We start from the raw sequence: 21,624 nt of genomic DNA on the forward strand, positions 1-21,624 counted from the left end.
AGTGGTTGGCCCATGCCAACAATATCTGCTATAAATTATGAATCCTTCAATCAATAGTCAATACTTCTCCCCTATTTGTATAATAACAAATGAGTTTTGAGTTGAGATTGGGCTCAGAGTATAAATTATTAACTAAAACAAAATAGGATAAATATAGAGAAATGAAACTTAACTTTAGAGCAGACTCTTAAACCTTAGAAGTCTGTATAAACAAAAGTGTCTGTGCATGTTTTACTTGAAGATTTGTGTGATTAAACAAAAATCTGTTACAGATCTGAATGGAGAGTCAAACTAAGTGTGTGGGTCTGGTGGAGAGATTATCTATTCAAATGCATTTTTGTAATTCCGTACTCTGGTCCAAAAGTTAATGTAAAAAGCCAGTCAAATTGATTAGTACTAAAAAGGGAACAACTGCAGTTCTAGAACTAATTTGAGGACCCTGCTACTTTCAGCCTCAGAGTTTGTCTAATAAGGACTTTTGGACGACTGAATACATAGCATGTAAGAAAGTGTTAGAAATGGCTGGAAGTCTGATGTGACCACAACAATATTACTCATAATGTCTTTGATCACAACAAAAACATACAGGGCACATCCACATGCATAACAGATGTTCACAGGAAGATGAGGTTGAACAGGACTTCCACATCCACATGGGTTTCTCCATTTAATTTTTATCATGGAGAAGTTGAAAGGCTCTTAGAAGAGTGGACAGAAGCCACCAAGCATTAGTGAAGTAGGGCTACCATGTGTATGCAAAAGCAAGACAAGTCCCACTTGGAAATATGCCTTCAGGAAAGTTTAGCCTCACAGACTTGCACTCTCCCATTGTGCTTACATGTCATGTGTGTGGCATGTGGATTTCATTTCTCTTTCCCTAAGACATACAAGTATTCTGTGGATTCCTATGGACCAAACTGAAGTTTGAATTTTAGAAACTGTAACGTTCTTGGCCGAGCATGGTGGCTCACGCCTATAATCCCAGCACTTTGGAAACTGAGGCAGGTGAATCACTTGAGGCCAGGAGTTTGAGACCAGCCTGGCCAACAGGGTGAAATCCTGTCTGTAATAAAAATATAAAAATTAGCCAGATATGATGCTGTGCGCCTGTAATCCCAGCTGTTTTGGAGGCTGAGGAATGAGAATCACTGGAGGCCGGGAGGCAGAGGTAGCAATGAGCCAAGATTGTGCCACTGCACTCCAGCCTGGGCAGCAGAGCAAGACCTTGTCTCAAAAAAAAAAAAGGAAACTGTAACATTCTGTGGTAATGAGATGCCCAGTTTATGGACTTCTTTTTGCCCATTATTTGTGTACTGACCAAAGAAGCTTAAAGGGTACTGCGGCATTAAAAGTGAATCTCTTTGTTCCTCTTATGTATATTTTCTTCACATTTGTTAATTTGAAATTTGAAAATATTCATCTTTTGGTCTATGGCATTGATAGCATTCCCCAGTGTCACCTGAAATTTGAGTTCCTACTCAAACTGGAAGTCTTGTATTTTTTTCCTGAAGCACTCTTCAAGGATCCAACTGTGGCAGCTTAATCATCACATCCAAAAAATGACTTGTAGCTCCTTGTGAAAATTGCTTCTTCATATGAAAATTCTGGTACAGTATGCAGGGTACTGTGTTCTGGGAATAGCATAGCGATGATGTGCATTATGGAGATAACAGGACATTAGGTATACAGAATGGGATGAATAGTTAGAAGTGCAAGATGCCACTCAGATAACCCTGTGGTCTTCCATAAGCATTGCATAGCCCTCAATTAACATATGGCACGCAGACAGGGAGGAGCCTTGGGAATCATTAGGTTCAGTACCCTCAATCTATACTTGAGGAAACTTTGACTTAGAGAAGTTGTTCAGGATCATTTGCTCAAGTCACTCAACTGCTTAGAGTGATAAAGCCAAGGGGAATGCCAGAGTTTCATGACTTTCAGTCCAGGGAATCTTTGACTTCAACATACGTTTTCTTCTGTGGCATAGTAAATCAGGAGTTTCAATATATTATGAATGTTAAGAAAAAATTGGTAGATTTTCTTATAGTTTTAGGAGATAACTGAAAGAGCATCCTTTATAATAATAAATATGTCAGCACTGGTTCTACAACACTTACTATAATAGTATTTTCATCCCAGTAGTCTAGTCTATACTCATTATTAATTATCTGCTATGTACATAACAGATAGATTCTTTTTATTAATTATCCACTATGCACATAACAAATAGACTCAGATGGACTTGTAAATGATCGATGGCTATATTTATTTTTTCTGTAGGTAGCATCACACATGGAGTTGTTTCAAGTGGGAGCAGGGGAAGAAAAGAAAGCCAAAGGTTCAGATTTGGTATGGCTTTTGGAGATGGGCCTGAACAATGAGAAGCACGCAGGATGTCATTTGAGAGTTGTGGATGGAAAGAGCCTTCTGTTCGGGAGGATTACAATGAGGGGAAATAGAATTCTGAGATGGGTTCTGTGTATTTCCTCCCCTAGAATGGAGGAAAGGAGACTGGGAGCAGGAGAGATGATAGTAATTAGAAAACAGATGCGTGTGGCAGAACAGCTCAGATGGTTTGATGGGCAAAGGCCAGTGAGAATCACTGCCGAGTTCTGGGAGGCTCCGGTGATGATCTCAAAATGGGAAGCTTGAAATGATTAAAAATGTGGAAAGGAAGAGGAAGATAAAGGTAGATTTATTATGCAACAAGCCCAAACAAGAATAGGACATCCAAGGTTTCCAAAATAAAACTGGGAACACCCATGGAGCTGGAACCCATGTCATAAGCACAGATTACCGGAACTTTGTTTTTTCTGTTTCTTTAATGAATATATTCCACAAGGAAACACAGTGAAATCTAGTTTTAACTTTAAGGCATTTTCCAGATTATATCTTGGTAGTGATATAGATTGAAAATTAATAATTTAATAGCTTCAGAAGAAAATATCATTAATTAGGTTATAACCTAACTTTCCCCTTTTTATAGGTGAGGAAACTGGAGCTCAAGGATGTGAAGTGACTGGCTCCTAGCACCACAGCGTCCTAGGAACTTTAACATGAGGATTCCCTGAGTGGGTTTAAACTGCTCACAGTCATATGGGCAGGGAGGAACAGAACTGTGCCTGAATTCAGGCCTTGCACAGCCCTGGCTGTGACTCTTTCGAGTGTTAGTTTGATTAACCATGAAATGGAGTTGCTGAAAAATCATGAAGTGCAGTTTTATTCATCAAGCAAAGTCAGTTCACAGTTTGTATAATATTCATGCTAAGAGTCTAATGCTTTGAAAGCATTTAGTATAAATTTCAGTTAACCTACACATTCAGTTAACCAGCACACCTGTTCTCTAACCAGCCTGGGAGAGTGTGAGCATACTTATGAGGTGAATTATGACTGGTAAATGTGAGTGGAGCTCATCAATACAGTGAGACCCCAGGAAGACACAGCAGTGCCCTTCGCCCCAGCTCCCCTCCAGGATCATGCAGGCAACCTTCTCCCCAGCCTTAATCCCTCCGAAGGCTGCAAGGACCCACCCAGCCACTGAATACAGAAAGCTGGGAGTCCTCTATGATAGCACTTCCTCAAAGCTGATGGAGGTGTCAGAGGGCCCTGGTGAGCTTTTTAGAGAGAGACTCCTGATTCTCATCCTAGCCTTTGTGATTCAGTTCATCTTAGAGTGGGGCCCAGAAATCTGCATTTGTAAAGGTTCTATGAGGAATTTGAATATACAGTTATTTGGGAACCACAGCTTGTACTATATTAAGTATCATTTTGCAGAGACTTAAAAGCAGCACTGATGTTAATTCTTCCAACATTACCGATCCCCAGAAGAGCCCTAGAGACTCTGGGTCTCAGACTATGAAAGTCTTGGTCCAGACCACATTTACTTTTTACCTAGGAAGCCTTCCTTCTCTTCTCCCCATTTCAAACCAGGGCTAAGCTATTGAACTTGTGCATGTCATCTGGTGGTGGTTACTGTCGTGCTCAGGATCTTGGAAAGACTTCTGTTTATTTGGCATGCTCCACACAGGCCTGTCAGGCTCTGGGGATTTGTGGCATTTGCAGAACTTACAAGGCAGGCAGCATAAAAATATATATTTCATAGAATGAAAGATTTTGGAGGCCCCTTCACTTTTACAAATTGGCCATAAAATAGAAATCACAGACATAACATTCACATAACCGCAGTTGCCAAGAATGAAGAATCACTTGGGGGAGGGAGAGGGTGCTTGAGGAGTTTCATGTATACTTCTCTATAGGGCACCTAAAAAAAGAGTGAGTGTTCAACCTCTGTGTGCAAATGATAGTAGGAACATTAAAGTAGAGGATAGAGTTCTCTGCCTGACAATTGCAAATATCTCTTAAGGATAACGAAGATTTCGAGATTGATCCTAAGACATCTTTAAAAGTCTTTTCACAGTGATTGAGTTTATCATTTGAAGACATTTGCTTGTCCTGATAGACATTCCAAATATATTTAGGATTTTGTATACATTTTACTATAACTTACTGCTTCCTGGTTTTTTCCTTTCCCAGTAGAAGCAGTTGACAATATTTGAGGCAGCTGTCCACTTTGACTGCCTGTGATATATCAGGGGAAGGAAGGAAGGGAAAAGTATACATCCTGCCACTTTCTTCTCCCATTAGCTGCGTTGACACTCTGGGCTTCCGTTAGCTTTCTAGAAAAAGTCCTTAGGAAGGAGAGAGAGGCTAATCTGTCCCTGTCGGTTCCACTTAAGCCTTCTGGGGACTTGAGTCACAGCTGAGTGATGGCTGATGATACTGGTTGTGATCGCTGACTGTTGAAAAATAGTGTATTTAATGAGGTTAGATATATGCAAGACATAAAAAAGGAAAGAGTATCTCTGTCACAGAAGTCAAACTAAAAATTCTCTTCACTATTTGATTTGTATATTAAAGAAGTGTCATCTTAGGAGTCAGGAGAGCCGAGAGCTGGATTTTCGTGGTTATGTGTCACTCTAGCTTTGTGACCTTGAAGATGCCAAATGATATTTCTGGGCTTCAGTTTACTCATGTAAAACTAATTATAATATCTACATAGTGTAAAGGAAAATTTTATCCAAATTAAACACAGATTGGGCTGGAGATGGTGGTGATAGAGGGTGATAGTTTTTGGTGAGGGGGTGATGTTGAATGGATGGATTACTCTAAATTGCTTCTGGACCTCAAACTCCATTATGCTAGGAATCTGTGATCTATGGGGACTATATCCGATATCAACACATTGATTTAGCTGCTTAATTTGGCAAGTTTCAATGCATTACATAGGTTCTTTTAGAAAACGATTAAAAACCCCCCTAAATTTCAGACAAGTTTACTTAGGTTTGTGGTAGTGCATGAAACTCACAAGGCTGATTCCAGAAATTTTAGTGAAAACACATTTCCTGCTTTTATGTTCATATCATGTGGGTGTGTATTGGTATTTAGAGAAATGATAGAAGTACAGTCACAGTGAGGATGTTAAGTCCTCCTTTATCTTAAATTATTATCATAGACCCAGCTGCAGAGATGATACAGGATTTTTTGTTCTTATGTAAGTGTTCTTTTTAAATAAAACAAAATTTTAAACTATTAGTTGGAAGCTTGCCACAAACTAATAAAACAATTAGAATTCACATCTTTTAAAAAATGAATTACCCAATAGCCTAAAGGTAAATAACATCTTTGGTTATTAGTAAAAAGAATAAGATAGATACTAACCCTGCTACTGTGCTGATTACCCAAACAATTCAGGAGAGATTAAGTGATTTCACCTAAGTTTTCTAGATAAGTGCCTCAGTTATTCACTTATATTGTCCAAGAGGCACCTGCACTCTTGTAATAAAGTACTTACCTATGTGGTAACTCACATCTTCTAGGTCATTAATTCAGATGTAACAAATTCTTCCTGACTGTTCATTAATGTGCTATGAGGCAGAAAAAAAAATGCACCTATCCCAATTGTTGGACAGTTTGTTTCTATGGAGGAATTAAACTCTGAGTTTATGTTGGCAGCTCTGTCTTAGCCATAATTTCATACCCTACCTGGTTGTGATGGAAAGTTCAACTTATAAATGCTTTTTGTATCATTAAACTAAACATGAAGCCTAATTCAGCCTTCCTGATCATAACCTTGTAGCCAAGAATGTAATTTATTTTTCTGAATATCTGGACTTCTGTAATAGTTGCCAATGAACAGACTTTTGAAGTACTCACTGATTAAACCATAAATAACAATGACCTATTAAAATGACCGTCTTTTTATTTTCTCTGATGACTTTGAATAGCATTTGGTCTGATACAGCAGCTGTATTTGAAGATTCTCTTGGTTTCACATTTTAGTGGAATCATTGTGTTAATTAGTGTTAAGCAGCACATTAAATTTGAGCGGTCAGGACTCATTCAGTGTCTGTTTAGGCTCTTTATGTACAAAGCATGTTCTGGGCACTGTGAGGACACATAGTAGACTGGCCCTCAAGAAATGAGGTATTACTCATAAGAAAAAAAATACATAATGGAAAAATTGCAACAAAATGGCATGTGACTGGTTGTTAAGTGAATGATACAGATATTATTTTATTCCAGTGACAACTAGCCTTTAAGCTTCAAATTTATTAAATGCTACTCTGCATAAAAATATTTCAGGAAAATTAAATTAACCTATAATTGCAAAGGCAAAAATTCAAATGGCCTACCATAGTATATTTACATTTGCAGTATATTTGTGATTTTATACTGTGCTGCATTATTTAGTTTTGAGCTTTTTAAAATAACCTGTTATGAGTATGTGCTAAATGAAGGAATCCTTTGATTATTATCAGTTGTTGATCAATGCTGAACATTCAAAATGGAGAAATATCTTTATTGCAGATACAAATAATCATAGATGCTTTTCATAATAGCTATGAAAATATATAATAAAGTAGATAATAGTATAAATAGTAGATAACAGTATATCAAAATAGATAAAAAGTAGTATATCAAGATATAAGAAGTAGATAATAGTATATAAAAATCACTATCCACTAGGCAATTAGAAAGGAAAAATAAAGGAAAGGCATTCATATTGGAAAGGAAGAAGTAAAACTTCTCTATTAGAACATAGCATGATCTTATTGTAGAAAATCCTAAAGAATCCACACACAAAAAAACTATTGGAATTAATAAATGAGTTCAGCAAGATTGTGGAATATAAGATCAATGTAGAAAAATCAATTGTCAATAATGAGTCCAAAATGAAACTAACAGAAGAATTCTATTTGTAATGACATCAAAAAGAACAAATTCAACAAAGCAGTATAAGGCATGAGCAATGAAAATAAAACATCAAAGAAACGAATTAAAGGAGAACTAAATAAGTAGGAAGACATCCATGTTCTTGGATTGGAAGCCAATATTGTTAAGGTAGCTGTCGAAATCAAATTTATCTACAGATTCAATGCAGTCCTTATCATAATCTCAACTACTTTTTTGGGCAGATATTAGCAAGCTGACCCTAAAGTTCACATGGAAATGCAAAGGACACAGAGTAGCCAAAAACAATCTTGAAAAGGAACAAAATTGGAGGGACTTACCCTTCCCTTCCCAATTTCAAAACTTATAACAAAGCTATAACACTGTGTGGTACTGACCTGAGGATAAACATATAGATTAAGAGAATAGAATTGAGAATCCAGAAATAATAATGACCTCAAATACACTTATGAATTTTTGACAGGGTACTAAATGGCCAAGTGGGGAGAGAATAGGAAGAGTAGTCTTTTCAACAAATGGTGCTGTGACAATTGGATATTTGCATGCAAAAGAATGAAGTTAGACAACTAACTCACACCACACACAAAAGTAACTTAAAATGGATCAAAGACCTAAATGTTAGAAATAAAACTATAAAACCCTCAGGAGGAAACATAAATGTGTATCTTTACGATCTTAGATTAGGCAATAGTTTCTTAGATATGACAACAGCCCAAGAAAATTTAGATAAATTGGACTCAGTCAAAATGAAAAACTTCTGTGCTTCAAAGGACACCATAAAGAAAAGGAAAAGACAATTTACAGGATGGGAGAAAATATTTGCAGATTGTGTGTTTGTGAATCCAGAATATATATACAGAACTCTTAAAATGAAATAATAAAAAGACAATTTGTAAATGGATGATGGGTTTGAATAGACATTTCTCCAAAGAAAATATACAAATGGCCAATAAGCACATGAAAAAATTCTCAACATCATTAGTCATAGGGAAATGCAAATCAAAATCACAATGAGATACCACTTCACAGTCACGAGGATGGGTATAATAAACAACCAAAAAGACAGTAACAGGTCAGGTGTGGTGACTCATGCCTGTAATCCCAGCACTTTGCGAGGCCGAGGCCAGCAGATTGCTTGAGCTCAGGAATTTGAGACCAGCTTGGGCAACATGATGAAACCCTGTCTCTACCAAAAAAAATTTACAAAATTAGCCAGTCATGGTGGTGTGTGCCTTTAGTCCCAGCTACTTGGGAAGCTAAGGTGGGAGGATCGCATGAGCCCAGGAGACAGAGGTTGCAGTGAGCCCAGGATCATGCCAGTGCACTCCAGCCTGGGCAAAAGAGCAAGAGCCTGTCTTAAAAAAAAAAAAAAAAAAAAATTATATATATATATATATATCAAGTGTTGGCAAGGATGTGCAGAAATTAGAACCCTCATATGTTGTTGGTAGGAATATAAAATAGTACAGCTGTATTGAAAATGGTTTAACAGTCCTTCAAAAAATTAAACATAGGGTTACCACTCCTAGGTATATACCCAAGAGAATCAGAAACATGTCCACACAAAAATTCATACATAAATATGCACAGCAACGTTATTTATAGTGGCCAAAAAAGTGGAAACAATCCACTTGTCCATCAGCTGACAAGTGTATAAACAAAATATGGTATATCAATACAATGTGATATTAATATTATCATATCCATAGAAAGGAATGAAGTATTGTCTCATACTGGAACAATGAGGAGCCTGGAAAGACATTATTCTGAGTAAAAGAAGCCAGATACAAAAGGCTACATACTGTGCAAACTTTGTGAATATACTAAATGCTATCAAAGTGTACATTTGTAAAGAGTAAATTTTATAGTATGTGAATTACATCTCAGTTTTGAAAATTACCTTATTTGTTCTTGGTCACGCTATAAATTAAGTTGTTCTCATAAAGCATCAGCTTGCAAAAAATATTTGTCATTAAGAAGCATATTTATGTATTTTGTTTTTAAAAAGAAACAAAACAAGTTTGATAATCAATCTTAGAGACTGCATGAAATTTCACCAGTGCAGAGAGAGAACAAGACCAACATTTCTCTCATTATGCCATGAAGATAAATATAGTTTATCACTTCTGGTGAACTGATATACATCTTTTTTATTAACCTGATTATAGGACTTTTTCACTCAGATTTATTATATCAAACAGTGGTTGTTCTGAAATTGAGGGAAGAATCATAAGTATTTCCATACAGACGTTTCATGTTTCTTCTCTTATTTTTTTTTCCAGGTACTACCTTTCCCGAGCCAGGTGGTGTACAACAGAGTAGGCAAGTGTGGGAGCCGTACTGTGGTCTTGCTTCTGAGAATCCTGTCGGAGAAGCATGGATTTAATTTGGTCACATCAGACATTCACAACAAAACCAGGCTTACTAAAAATGAACAAGTAAGTTGACTTTGCCCATCGTTGAATTGTATTTTGCTTCAGCTCATTTGTGTAACTAATGGGTGCCTTACAGGTCATTCTTCAGACTCCTGATGAACGAATACCAGAGTTTTGATTTCATGCTGTATTTTGGCCAGTGTGTGGAAGGAAATTTAAGTTAAGGCTTCCACAAGAACTCTGTAAACCAGGGAATTTCCACGAAGGGAAACTTCCATTAGGACTAATGAAGGACTGTGTGTACCTGCCTTTGTCTAGTTAGCTAAAATTAGCAATATATACATCTCAAAGAGTCACACCACCAAGCTATAAATAATGCTGACATCTTCACCATCAAAAGGAGAAGATTTTATTTTAATATTCATCCCTCTGCATTTTCTCACCAGTGTCCAGAATCTTTATGGTTAAATTAGTTGATGGGGGACATGAGCTTCCTGCTATGGGAAACTCAGAGGATCTTAGGCTTTGAGAGCAGCATTTGGAATGTTCAGTGGTAGGAAAAGAATTACCCCACATCACAGGAACAATTTTGCCCTAATGTAGCTGAGTTGTACAAGTGGACGTGTTAATGGTAGGATGGGAGTGCTGTCCTCTACCAAGAAGCTATGAAGGTTTACTTTGCAAACCTGCACAGAGGTAGGGGCAACAGTCTCTGTGGGGGTGCTCTGCTAATGTGGAAAACTCAGATAGAGTGTTCTCATGGTCATTTTACAGAGTTAGGTTTGTCATCCTGGTCTCAGAAACTGGCTTCTGTCTCCTTACCTACATAGGATGAGCGGCCACCCAATGAGTGGTACCTGCATGTTGGGGAGAAACAAGGAAGATGTCTAACTATCTAGTTGAGATCATCATTATAAAAATTTCCTCACACCTGTAATCCCAGCACTTTGGGAGGCCAAGGATCGAGATCGAGGCCAGGATTGAGACCATCCTGGCCAACATGGTGAAACCGCATCTCTACTAAAAATACAAAAAAATTAGCTGGGCATGGTGACACCTGCCTGTAGTCCCAGTTACTCAGGAGGCTGAGGTAGGAGAATCACTGGAAGCCGGGAGGCAGAGGTTGCAGTGAGCCAAGATTGCACCACTGCACTCTAGCCTGGCAACAGAGTGAGACTCTGTCTCAATAAATAATAAATAAATAAATAAATAAATAAATAAATAAATAAATAAATAATTTCCACCCATGTCCATTTTCTTTGGACTTAATCTCCAGCTTTGAGACATTCAGAACCTCACAAATGGAGGGAATCTCATTCTTAATTTACCAATTGTGTATTTCCATTTTATCTTGGGGGAAAGTAGAACTGTTTTAAGACAGTAACATAGCCAACCACACTTGTTCTAAAGCCACTATGTTTTGTGTCTTTTATAATACAGAGATCAAATTGCCCACTCCTTTGCAAACTTCCATTAAAGAATCACTCAGTATCAAGTTTAAATAGCCATTACCAGCACCAATAGTTAGAGTCATTACCAATCAGCAAAAAATATTTTAAGGTTATACCTTGTAGGTTCCACAGTAGGGTCTCCGTAGAAAAGAATGATCTTTGGTGGCATTTAAGGATATTGCATTTTATGTATAACATTGTTTAGTAGGGGCAGGTTCTCTTTGATTACCTTACTTGATTGAAGAGCTAATGTGATTAGGCTGGTGATGCTTTTTAACTGCCTGAAAGAAAGGAGTTATAAATAATTACATTATTGTGATTTTATTATAATTGTTAAATTTGGTTTTCTTTTGAATCTAACTCTTATGGCTTGCATATCTATCGGATTACACATAAATACAATACAATGATACTCAGTTCCCAGATGCCTCATAAAACACAGTTGCTAGATTTTAGTTCCCACTTCAGGAGAGAGAACAGACTACCCACAGAGAGTAGGACAAAAGTAACTTGAGGATTAGACATTGGGATGTTCAGGAATGCTTAGAAGAAAGAACACAAACTACAGTATTTAAATGTGCCATGAGATTTTATAGAGATCAACCTACTTTGTTTCCTATGAGGAGTGAATATGAAAAAAGTAAAATACACTTGTAACTATGAATGGAATAATTTAGATTAAAAATTAACAGCAATTTACTAACCATGTGTAGATTGTTAGATCCAGAAAGGGTTAAAGACAAAGTCATCCTTCTCTTCTAAAATATAGGCTAGCTCTCATCTGTTTGGAATGGTTGGCTTGTCTGGAAGCCAGAGAAGAGACTAGACAGTCTTTTAAGATTCTTTCCAGCCCTGTGATTCTGTGATATATTTGTACAGCTTCTAGCATAATCTATGTATTGTGTAGTTGAAACATTTCTGATTCCTGTGGTCAAAGTGACCTAGAATATATTTCATTACTTCGTTATTCCAGATTTCTATTAAATTGTAAGACAGTTTTAAAAACACATGGCAAAGGTAAAGATAAGGTAGAAAAAACAAATATATAATTTTAATGTGAAAACAAACATAATCACAGTGACCATTACCTCTCTGCAGCCAGTTTGTCTGGCTCTGGCATGCAGAGAGAGAAGCCAGGAAATAAAAGGACAAGAAACCCAGTTTGAAGTTCAACAACATTTAGAGAAACACTTTTTTTGTCCATGTATTGTTTTTATTAAAGTTTCAATGTGCATAAAACAGAAAAAATATTATTTTAATATATATTCAAGAAATAATTTGTGGTATGAGTAGCTCCTTTTTTGGTAATTTATTAGAGGAACGCAAGGGGAAATGGTTTAGAAGACTAGTGGAAATTTTAGTCAGTTGTTCTCACCTATAAACAGTAGAATTCTGAAAATTTGTTCCCATAGAATCATCATCCTCTAGAGTTAATAACAATTCCGCTTCAGGTGCAGTATGACTTAAACAGGCTCTTGTGGGCTGGCCTGGGACTTTATCCACCGTGCAGAGAATTTCTTTTATGGGAGAAAATGTGCTCCAAGTTCCAAACTACTGACTTACAAATGAACTTTGGAATAGTATCCATTTCTAAGACTGAATTATCTATTCCATTTCATTCATACAAAAAGGCACCTCTCTAGGCCACAGTCAAATTCACACATGCATTGCTCTCTGGAGGGTAGCCGTGATCACACAAACACACACACGCACACACACAGAGCTAAATTTTTAAAATCTATTAAATGGAACAGACACTGAAGGGATTATTAAAAAGGAAAGGGAGTGTGAAGACACCAAATGTTAGAATGCCTATAAAAATCCCACTACATCTGTCCTTATAGAAATAGAAATACCTTTGAAGTTCGTGTTTTGGAAGACTCCGCCTCAACAGCACAGCATGGGCAATGGCTGCTGACCAAGCGTTGGACTTTCGCACAGCTCATCATGCAAACCTGTGATATCATTTCATTGATGCTCTAAAACCAGATTTCAGGGTCTTAAGCTGGCTTAAATTATCTCTTGAAAAATGGAGATTATATACAGCTTTGAAAAATAGGGAAGTTTTTTCCCCAGAAGACGTGGCGCGTGATTGCCAAAAAAACACATAACCATCTTTGGTTAAGATGTGACACCATCTTTCTGAGCATTGCTATAAATACAATAAAGGTCAACGTGCTGCAGGTGTATTACAGCTATGAGAATCCACAATTAATTGCATTCTCTTTAAAGAAAAGCAAAAGTTACCAGCATATTGAGAAGGCACATAATTCTACTCTTTCTATTTCTGTTGAAACTGAGGATTACGTATTGGATATAGCACCTGTTATTTGCTAATTGTTTTCCTTCATTGTTTCGTTGAACTTTTTGGACCTAAAAATATACTACTGAGTGGATATGATTCCCTGTTTTATGGGTGAGACACCTAAGACAATCAGATTGTAACTTTCCAAATACATTATAATGACTGTCAGTGGCTCTTGGCCTTGAACCTAGGCCTTCCTTAATCCAAAAGCCATTCTCATCATGCAGTGTTTATCTCCTCTGGCTGGGCAGCAGAATCTCAGCAGAGCCTTTTAAAACCTAGAGTTGCAATGGCCCTTCTCCTGGAGATTCTGGGGTAGGGCCCAGAAAACTTTTTCTTTAATGAAGTGCCACAAGAGATTTTATGATGCAGCTAGGGTTAAGAACCTCTGCTGAAATCATCATATCAGCATTGCCCTAGGTATGTTCCTGAGAATCCTAGTCCTCTAAGACATTGAAAGAAAGAAAATATTACGGTTCAATAAATTTGGCAAATGTTGCGTGCCTTGTCCCCAACGAATCAATTCACAATGATTATTTGCGTTTTAAAGACTTTGAAAATTAAAAACAAAACTGCAAACAAAAACAAACAATTTAACTGGGTTTCACCTAGCGTTTTTGCGGTCTTCGTTGGTCAGGGGACTCTTTATGAGTGTTTGTGACTGATTTGCACTCTGCAGAACTCCAATTCACAGTCTGTGAAATACTAGGCAAGTCCACATCCTCCCACCAGTTGTAACAGTAAAGGCTACTATATCACTATAAATGTCAATCTGTTCTGACTCTTCAACAGCTATTCAAATTATTAAAGCCTTGAAGAGTTATGTAAAGGTGGAGAAGAGAGAGATCTTATGTCCATGTGTCATAGATAGCTTTAGCTTCTTGATCAAAACAATATTTCTTTACAGTATTTTAAACTTCCCTCTCCTATTGCTCTTGCCCACTGCAAGTTTCAAGTCTGAATGGTGGCTAGAAAGCAATGAGACTTAGGGGGAAACAGAAAACCCAAGTCACCTAAAGAAACTGTGTGAAGTTTGTAAAAGTCTACAGGCTGCAGGGATCCCTAAGGCGTGGTTAATCAGACTTCTGTTTAATCAAGAGATGGGCCAGGCATGGTAGCTGACGCCTGTAATCCCAGCACTTTGGGAGGCCGAGGCGAGTGGATCACTTGAGGTCAGGAGTTCGAGACCAGCCTGGCCAATGTGGTGAAACCCTGTTTCTACTAAAAATACAAAAATTAGACAGGCATAGTGGTGCACGCCTGTAATCCCAGCTACTCGGGAGGCTGAGGCAGACGAATCACTTGAACCCAGGAGGCAGAGGTTGCAGTGAGCTGAGGTTGCACCACTGCACTCCAGCCTGGGCGACAGAACAAGACTCCATCTCAAAAAAAAAAAAAAAAAAAAAAAAGAAGGTGGCACACGCATTCATTTTTTAAGCAGATTTCTCTGTTTTTTGTTCTTTTCACTTTGATGAATACTTATTGAGGACCTAGTATTAACATGTGTATTAAACCTCGGGCAGCCCACTAGATATGAGTGTACCCTATTTCTCATCCTCAAGGCAACATTGTTAGGAAAGCATTATCACCCCATTTTAGAAGGGGGAATAAGTGTGTACAGGAATCTGATTAAAATGTGTTGTAAATTAAGAATAATGTGGAAGAATAAGACTTGAAAGCAAACGGGGGTCAAATCCCGAACTTTAAATGCTGGGCTTCAGAGTTGGACCTTTCTTCAGTAGACAGTGGGAAGCTATTAACGCATTTTTGCAGTTTTTTAAAAAATTTTTGCAATGAGACCTTGGCAATGACCTTGAGCAGTAGGATGTAAATAACTGCCACATGCTTAGTGTTCCAATAATGGAACACAAGGCATACATGGGTTAATAAAAAATGGTTCTTAACCGTGATAGGCACCAAAATCTGCTGGGGAGCTTTCTCACAGTATGTGTATTCAGGTCCCACTGCAAAATACAGAGTTAAACTTGTAAAGGCAGAGTCAAAGTTATTTGTATTTTGCAGGGGAAAAACTCCCGAAGAGGTCCTCACACACAGCCCTAGCGAGGAATGATTTCACGAAAGCCTTTGATTATTTGAAAGTTTTCCTTTTATTGAAGTGAATCCTTCACTACGCTAGGAAAATCCCGCTGTCACCTGAGTCTCTCTCAAGCGCCTTAAGACTCCATGTGTCCCTGAAGTTTTATGAAGTGGTGTCTCCTCATGAGCCTCTCTATTTATCCCAGGTACCTTTCTCTGGCTTGACACGTTTTGGAAAAACCTCACTTAGAATGACCCTCAGAACTTCCCGACTTTATAGGAGTGGGGACAGTGTCCACAGGCATGAGAGGTGCTCCAACTGGACCCTAGAGTCCAACCAAAGAGAGGAGCCTGGTACTGTTCCACGCCACAGGGATTATGCAGACGTCTAGTCTTGGAACCCTACCGACAGAAACTGATTCCGCTAATAGAAACTTGGTGGAAAGAAAAGAGAAAAACAAGGAAGAAGCAGCAAGGCCTGCAAAAATAAGTTTTTCGTTTCGTTCCAGTTGCAGCCGTGAGATTGATTTTCTCTATAATTCAGACCCAGGCTCTTTGCCTTGATCATGTCATTGCTCCCCCTGGTGGACTTCTTCTTCATTGCAGGCATGTATAGCACTGACTGCTTCCCGCAGGCCATCCTGCCTCCTGCTTACAAGTGCTTCTCTGTATTGCGGGAAGAGGGAAGGGTCACCGGAGCCTCCAGCCATCCTCCCAGCCTCTGAGGTTCAAGGGCCAAGGGTCTTCCTCTGAGCTACTCCTTATTTTGCTTTGATATGTTAAAAACATGTCCTATCTTAAAAATGCTTTGCAAAATTATAAGGTGTCTAGGTGTTCATGAGTGACACAGAATTCACTTATGAGCCACGTAGGGTTAGATACCACCTCTGCTGACAAATATTTGTCAAAGAAGTCAGGAGCAAAGTCTGACCGTGTTGGTAGAACTGCAGGTAAAGGTCTTCTGCTGTACCATCCCAGCCAGTCAAGTTGAAAGCAAAAGATTAAGAACTACTTACTGATATGCTGTGATCTGATTTTTTTTCTTTCAGATATCTTTCATTACATAGCTATCTTTTTTAGTACTTAAAATTAATTTTCTGTTCTTGTTAGGATATACTCAGTTTTCCCACCTAGAACTTTTAAAAAGTATTATCTCTGGCATTCTAAAGCTTTTATTTTTATATTATTTCAAAATGCTTTTCCATCTGTTAGAACTTTCTTTCACATTTTCAGCACATCACAAGAAGAAAATTTATATTCCATAAAGCTTCTTTGTTCTCCAGAGTTTTGTGCTAACCAATCTGTTCCTTCCATTTGGAAAGGTTATCTCTGTGGGAATGGTGAATAGATTGCAGCCAGTAAATAAAAAACAGGGTTTAGGGATTGGAAAGACTTGGATTTCAATCCTGGCTTTACCTCTTTGTGTGGATGAGGCTTTAAGCAACCAATGCAACCTTTCATGCCTCAGTTTCTTAATCTATACAGTAGGCATAATGATACTTATCCATGGCTGGATGCGGTGGCTCATGCCGTAATCCCAGCACTTTGGGAGGCCAAGGCAGGTGGATCACCTGAGGTCAGTAGTTCAAGACCAGCCTGACCAACATGATGAAACTCTGTCTCTACTAAAAATACAAAAATTAGCTGGGCGTGGTGGCGCGTGCCTATAATCCCAGCTACTCGGGAGGCTGGGGCAAGAGAATCACTTGAACCTGAGAGGGGGAGGTTGCGGTGAGCTGAGATCGAGCCCTACTGCACTCCAGCCTGGGCAGCAGAGTGAGACTTCGTCTCAAAATAATAATAATAATAATAATACTTATCCATGGAGTTCTTGTGAGGATTAAATGACAGCATGTATATAAAGAGCACCTTGGTGCACTCAGAAAATGGGAGTCTGTTTGATGGTGTTATGTCCTGGATGTTATAATGGTAAGACTGTTTGCTCCGTGTGACACCAGGATAGTGAACATATGGGTCTGTCTCAGAAAGGCTAAGTTCATAGCCTGAGTGCTAGATAATTCTGTCTTCAGTTAACTATACATTTCTTGACTCCAGAAAGGATTTCTAAAGATGATAGCTTCATTTCATAAATATTTGTGGGGTGTATGTTCTGTGCAGGTACCTTGAGTAGGCTTTCTAGGGGATAAAGCCTACCCCCAACCCTCACAGAAGTTACATTCCAGCTCAGACTCAACTCAACTACAGTGTAATGTAGAAAGTGTATGTCCTGAAGAATTTTCAGATACACTGCTATGGAAGGTCACGTTCAAAACCAAGCCCGTTTCCCCCCTTATCTGCAGCCAAATTTGTTTCACCCCAGCATTGCCCATCTCCACGAATGGATACCATCACGTGTTCGGTTGTCCTAGTCAGGAATCTGGGAAGGAAGCTCTCTTGGCCACTTGCCCTGCCTCCTTTCCACTGGCAGGTGGTCACCTCCTTAACCCTCCCAGAACCTCCCCATCTGTCTTACTTACATTGACTTAGTTCAGTGGTTCTCACACTCTTGGGCCATACCATCCCTTGGAAGGCTTGGCATATCACAGACTGCTGGCACCTCTTCCCCCAGAGTTCCTTCTAATTCAGAAGGCCTGGGGCGGAGCCTGAGTATTTGCATTTCTAACAAGTCCCAGGTGATGCTGATGCTGCAGGTCTGGGGACCACACTGAAAACCACGACCTCAGTTCATGCCGTTGTCATTTGCTGTTGGGATTATTGCCCAGTCTTCCTGGCTAAGCTTCTGTATCTAATCCTCACCCTCCTTCACATTCTCCACCCTGCCCTCAGATCTGGAAAAGAGAATCTTTTCTAGCTGTTGATCACCCACAGAATAAATGTCAGAATTCCTGCTGTGATCTGCAGTACCCTCCATTACCTGACTCTTACCTGATTCTCTAGTTTCACCTGCTACTTTGCCGATCCCATCTCGGATCACTGAACACCTCCGGCACACCGAACTCCTGCAGTTTCTTGGTGCCGTGTCATTTTATGTTTTGCCTTTTGTATCTGCTCTTCATTATTTGCTATGCCATGAATCCCTTTCTTTCCTGGCTAACTCCTCTAGATCCTTCCAGACTACTCAGGAAAAACTCCTTGGGGAAGCATTACCTCCCCATCTGAAAGTAGAGAGAGGTGCCTCACTTATCTACCATCTACCTCATGGTGGTTATCACATGTTTGTACCTGCCTCTTAGTCCACCTCACCCACAAGACTCTGACAGCTTCCTAACAGCAAGAACCAAATCCATCATCTCTATAGCCATAACCCTGAGCAGTACATTGCCTGACACAGAGGGGAGATCAAAGGATGTTGAATGAAAAGGGCTATCCAGGAAGGCTACTTGGAGGAGGTAGATATTTTAACCATAAGTAAGTAGTGGTTAGTATTTAGACACAGAAACAGTAGCAGAAGAACATTATAGAAGAGGGAACTTAAATCTGAGCTTAGACTTAGTCAGGCTTTGGTGTGAGGAAGGAACAATGAGGGCTCTCATTTGGCTGGCCACAGCATGTGTGGTCCTGAGAGCCAGTTGAGGGAAATAGCACAGGTGGAATTCACATGGCTCAACACGCCATTGAATATGGGAGAGTCCAGGGAAGAGCTGGATCAAAGGTGGGAACATGCCAATCACTGGTAACCCGAATTGGACTGTCCAGAGATGAATGAGGCTGGATAAAGAGTAAAGATGGGTGAGGATTAGGTGTGTTTGTGTCCGTGGTGGAGTTTGAGGGCACTGTTAGGACATATTCCACTGTCTTCTTCATGTGTCTTCCCACCCATCTTATTCTGTTCTTACCTCCAGTGCCTAATAAGTGCTTGATGAATGATGAGTGAATTTATGCCATGGAATCGGAATAAAGGCCAGGAGTGGTCCCACATGAGCCAGGGAGAGGAGAAGTGGTGTCGGTGGTGGTTTTAGGTGGTGCCATTGTCACCCCCGATGCCTCTCCTGCAAATAAGATTTAGGTGAGGGAAGAGGCAGGCTGCTGGCCATGGGGGGAGGACCAGGCAAGAGACCTCAAGCGATAGCAGCAACGAGTTCAGAAGATGACTGCTTGTCGCCAGAAACAAGGAAAGTCTTAGAATTTGTGAAGATCAAACCGGCTGAGAGCTGAAATGTGCCCTCTGCCTTCACTGTGCTAATACAATAAACATGAGCATTAGTACCTTGATTCTATGTTTAAAGATACGTCTAGAAAGAGTTATACATTGTCACTGCTAATCCATTTTTTCCTTCTGAAATAGACAGCTTTATGACTATTATGACACTGTTCTCAAAATCTAACTACTACTATTCTTCCATTACATTGAACACATTGACATGTGTTTAGAGAATCTAATATAATGTGGAATACGTGAAAGAAATGTTTTTCCTTCTGACCTGTTCTTCCAGTTTTCTTGTACAGTACTAGGGGGCTTTCTTGTAGGACTCTTCTGTGTGCAGAGAAATATCTGAATAAAATAATCTAGAGATAAAAGCATTAATGGTCTTTACATTAAACATACACACAGTCAAGAGTTATTTTTCCAAGCAGGCACCCTCAGAGATAAATTACCTATGGTTATGTCTTCAAACCAGTAATTCTATTAGTAAATCCATCAAAAATGAAAATTAACAATGTGACCACGCAGGAAGTTTTACTACCAAAAACAAGCACTTGCAGGTGGTGTGTCAAGGATAAACAGTAGATAAAGAGGCAGGATGCAATTTCCTTTTATACTGAGGCTTGAGGACAGACAGACCATTATTCACTCATACCTGCCACTGACTAACAGAAGCACAGGGTTTATGAACTGCGAGTCATTTACCTTTAAAATTCAATTTCATTCCTTCAGTCGTTGTGAGCTTGAATATCTAATTACAGGGTTTATGCACTGAGATCCCAGTGTAATCATCTATAAAGCGTGTACTAGTTGGAGTTAATTCATTAAACAAATATTTATCGAGCACTTATATATGTGTCAGCCCTGTGTTAGACATGAAGGAACAAGGGGGACTCCGGTTTTCTGTCATGTTTGAGACAAACCTGGAGTTCCAGACTCTTATTTTATTGTTCTTGTTGCTACTGCGGTTAACATGTGAATGACTGGTTTTGTTTCCAGTTTTTCAACTTGAACTGTTTCATAAAACATGAAATGTTGCACTTCTGACATTCATCCAAAGTAGCAAGCTGCAATGTGCTTTTTAAAAATTCCACAGTGTGTTCATTTTGATGGGGCCAATTTGAAAAACCGGGGAAAGAGAAGTTCAGAAATTTAGGGAGTTATAAGAATGCTTGGAATTTCTAACAGATTTTGCTAAACATTTTCTGTATCATGACATGTTCCAGAAGGCCATAAAAGTTAGTTTACATGAATATAAACTACTTTTTGCCTTGCTGATAACTGCAAATAAATAATTCAGACGACCACCCACCGAAAAACCAAGACTTTTGGGGGTTTATGTGTTTCCTATAAAATGTTTTCCTTATAAATTTCATAGTCAAAGAGAACAAGAATGAAGTAGTACTTCATTTTATTCAATTTTAAATTCTGCAGCACCTGTTTCAATATTTTTGTGTATCCCAATAATATCATTACAGAATAAGATAATGAGTAATCTCTTTCCTTGATTTGACTTTAAAGGAAGGGATAGAAGGCATTCTTTTATTTACATTTTAGTACAGCAACACACTGATTTCTCTAGTCAAAATTAATTAATCTGTCATATTGCTTTCATAGTAACAATCAACTAAATGAGACACAGAACTATCAATTTGTATAGCACTGTTTTATTCACTAAGGAGCCTTATGTAAAACTTGATAAATGTTGCACTTATACTGCTGGTCCAGTGGTAATAAGTGGGAATAAAAAGAGCCGGATAGATAACCTTTAACTTAATATGGCTTAGTAAATTAGATCCTACATATGCTAATTTTGTACTTTTTTTAATAGATGGAACTGATTAAAAATATAAGTACTGCCGAACAACCCTATTTATTCACTCGACATGTTCATTTCCTCAACTTCTCAAGGTAAGACATTTTCCAGTTTAATGGTTCTTTCATTTTCTTCTCATGAACAATTACTTTAGAAATCTACCCTTATTTACAAGGTAGTACAATTGCCCTTGAAAAGACATTTTTAATCCATTTATTTTTGCTATGGAGGGATCGAAATTTGAAATAGTTGAACAGAAACTTCATCTCTTCCTAGACTACTGT

General features: G+C 38.6%; 1 protein-coding gene across 1 annotated transcript in view; it reads left to right on the top strand.

The window, feature by feature from the left end:
• Positions 1–21,624, top strand: part of UST (uronyl 2-sulfotransferase) — a 322,653-nt gene that overhangs the window by 182,335 nt on the left and 118,694 nt on the right. Inside the window, exons 3-4 of the mRNA XM_030929285.1 lie at positions 9,534–9,689; positions 21,356–21,435. Of these exons, the coding sequence (XP_030785145.1) occupies positions 9,534–9,689; positions 21,356–21,435 (236 nt within the window). The remainder of the gene's footprint in view (positions 1–9,533; positions 9,690–21,355; positions 21,436–21,624) is intronic.

This window comes from Rhinopithecus roxellana, chromosome 4 (genome assembly GCF_007565055.1).
Source record: "Rhinopithecus roxellana isolate Shanxi Qingling chromosome 4, ASM756505v1, whole genome shotgun sequence".
NCBI lineage: Eukaryota > Metazoa > Chordata > Mammalia > Primates > Cercopithecidae > Rhinopithecus > Rhinopithecus roxellana.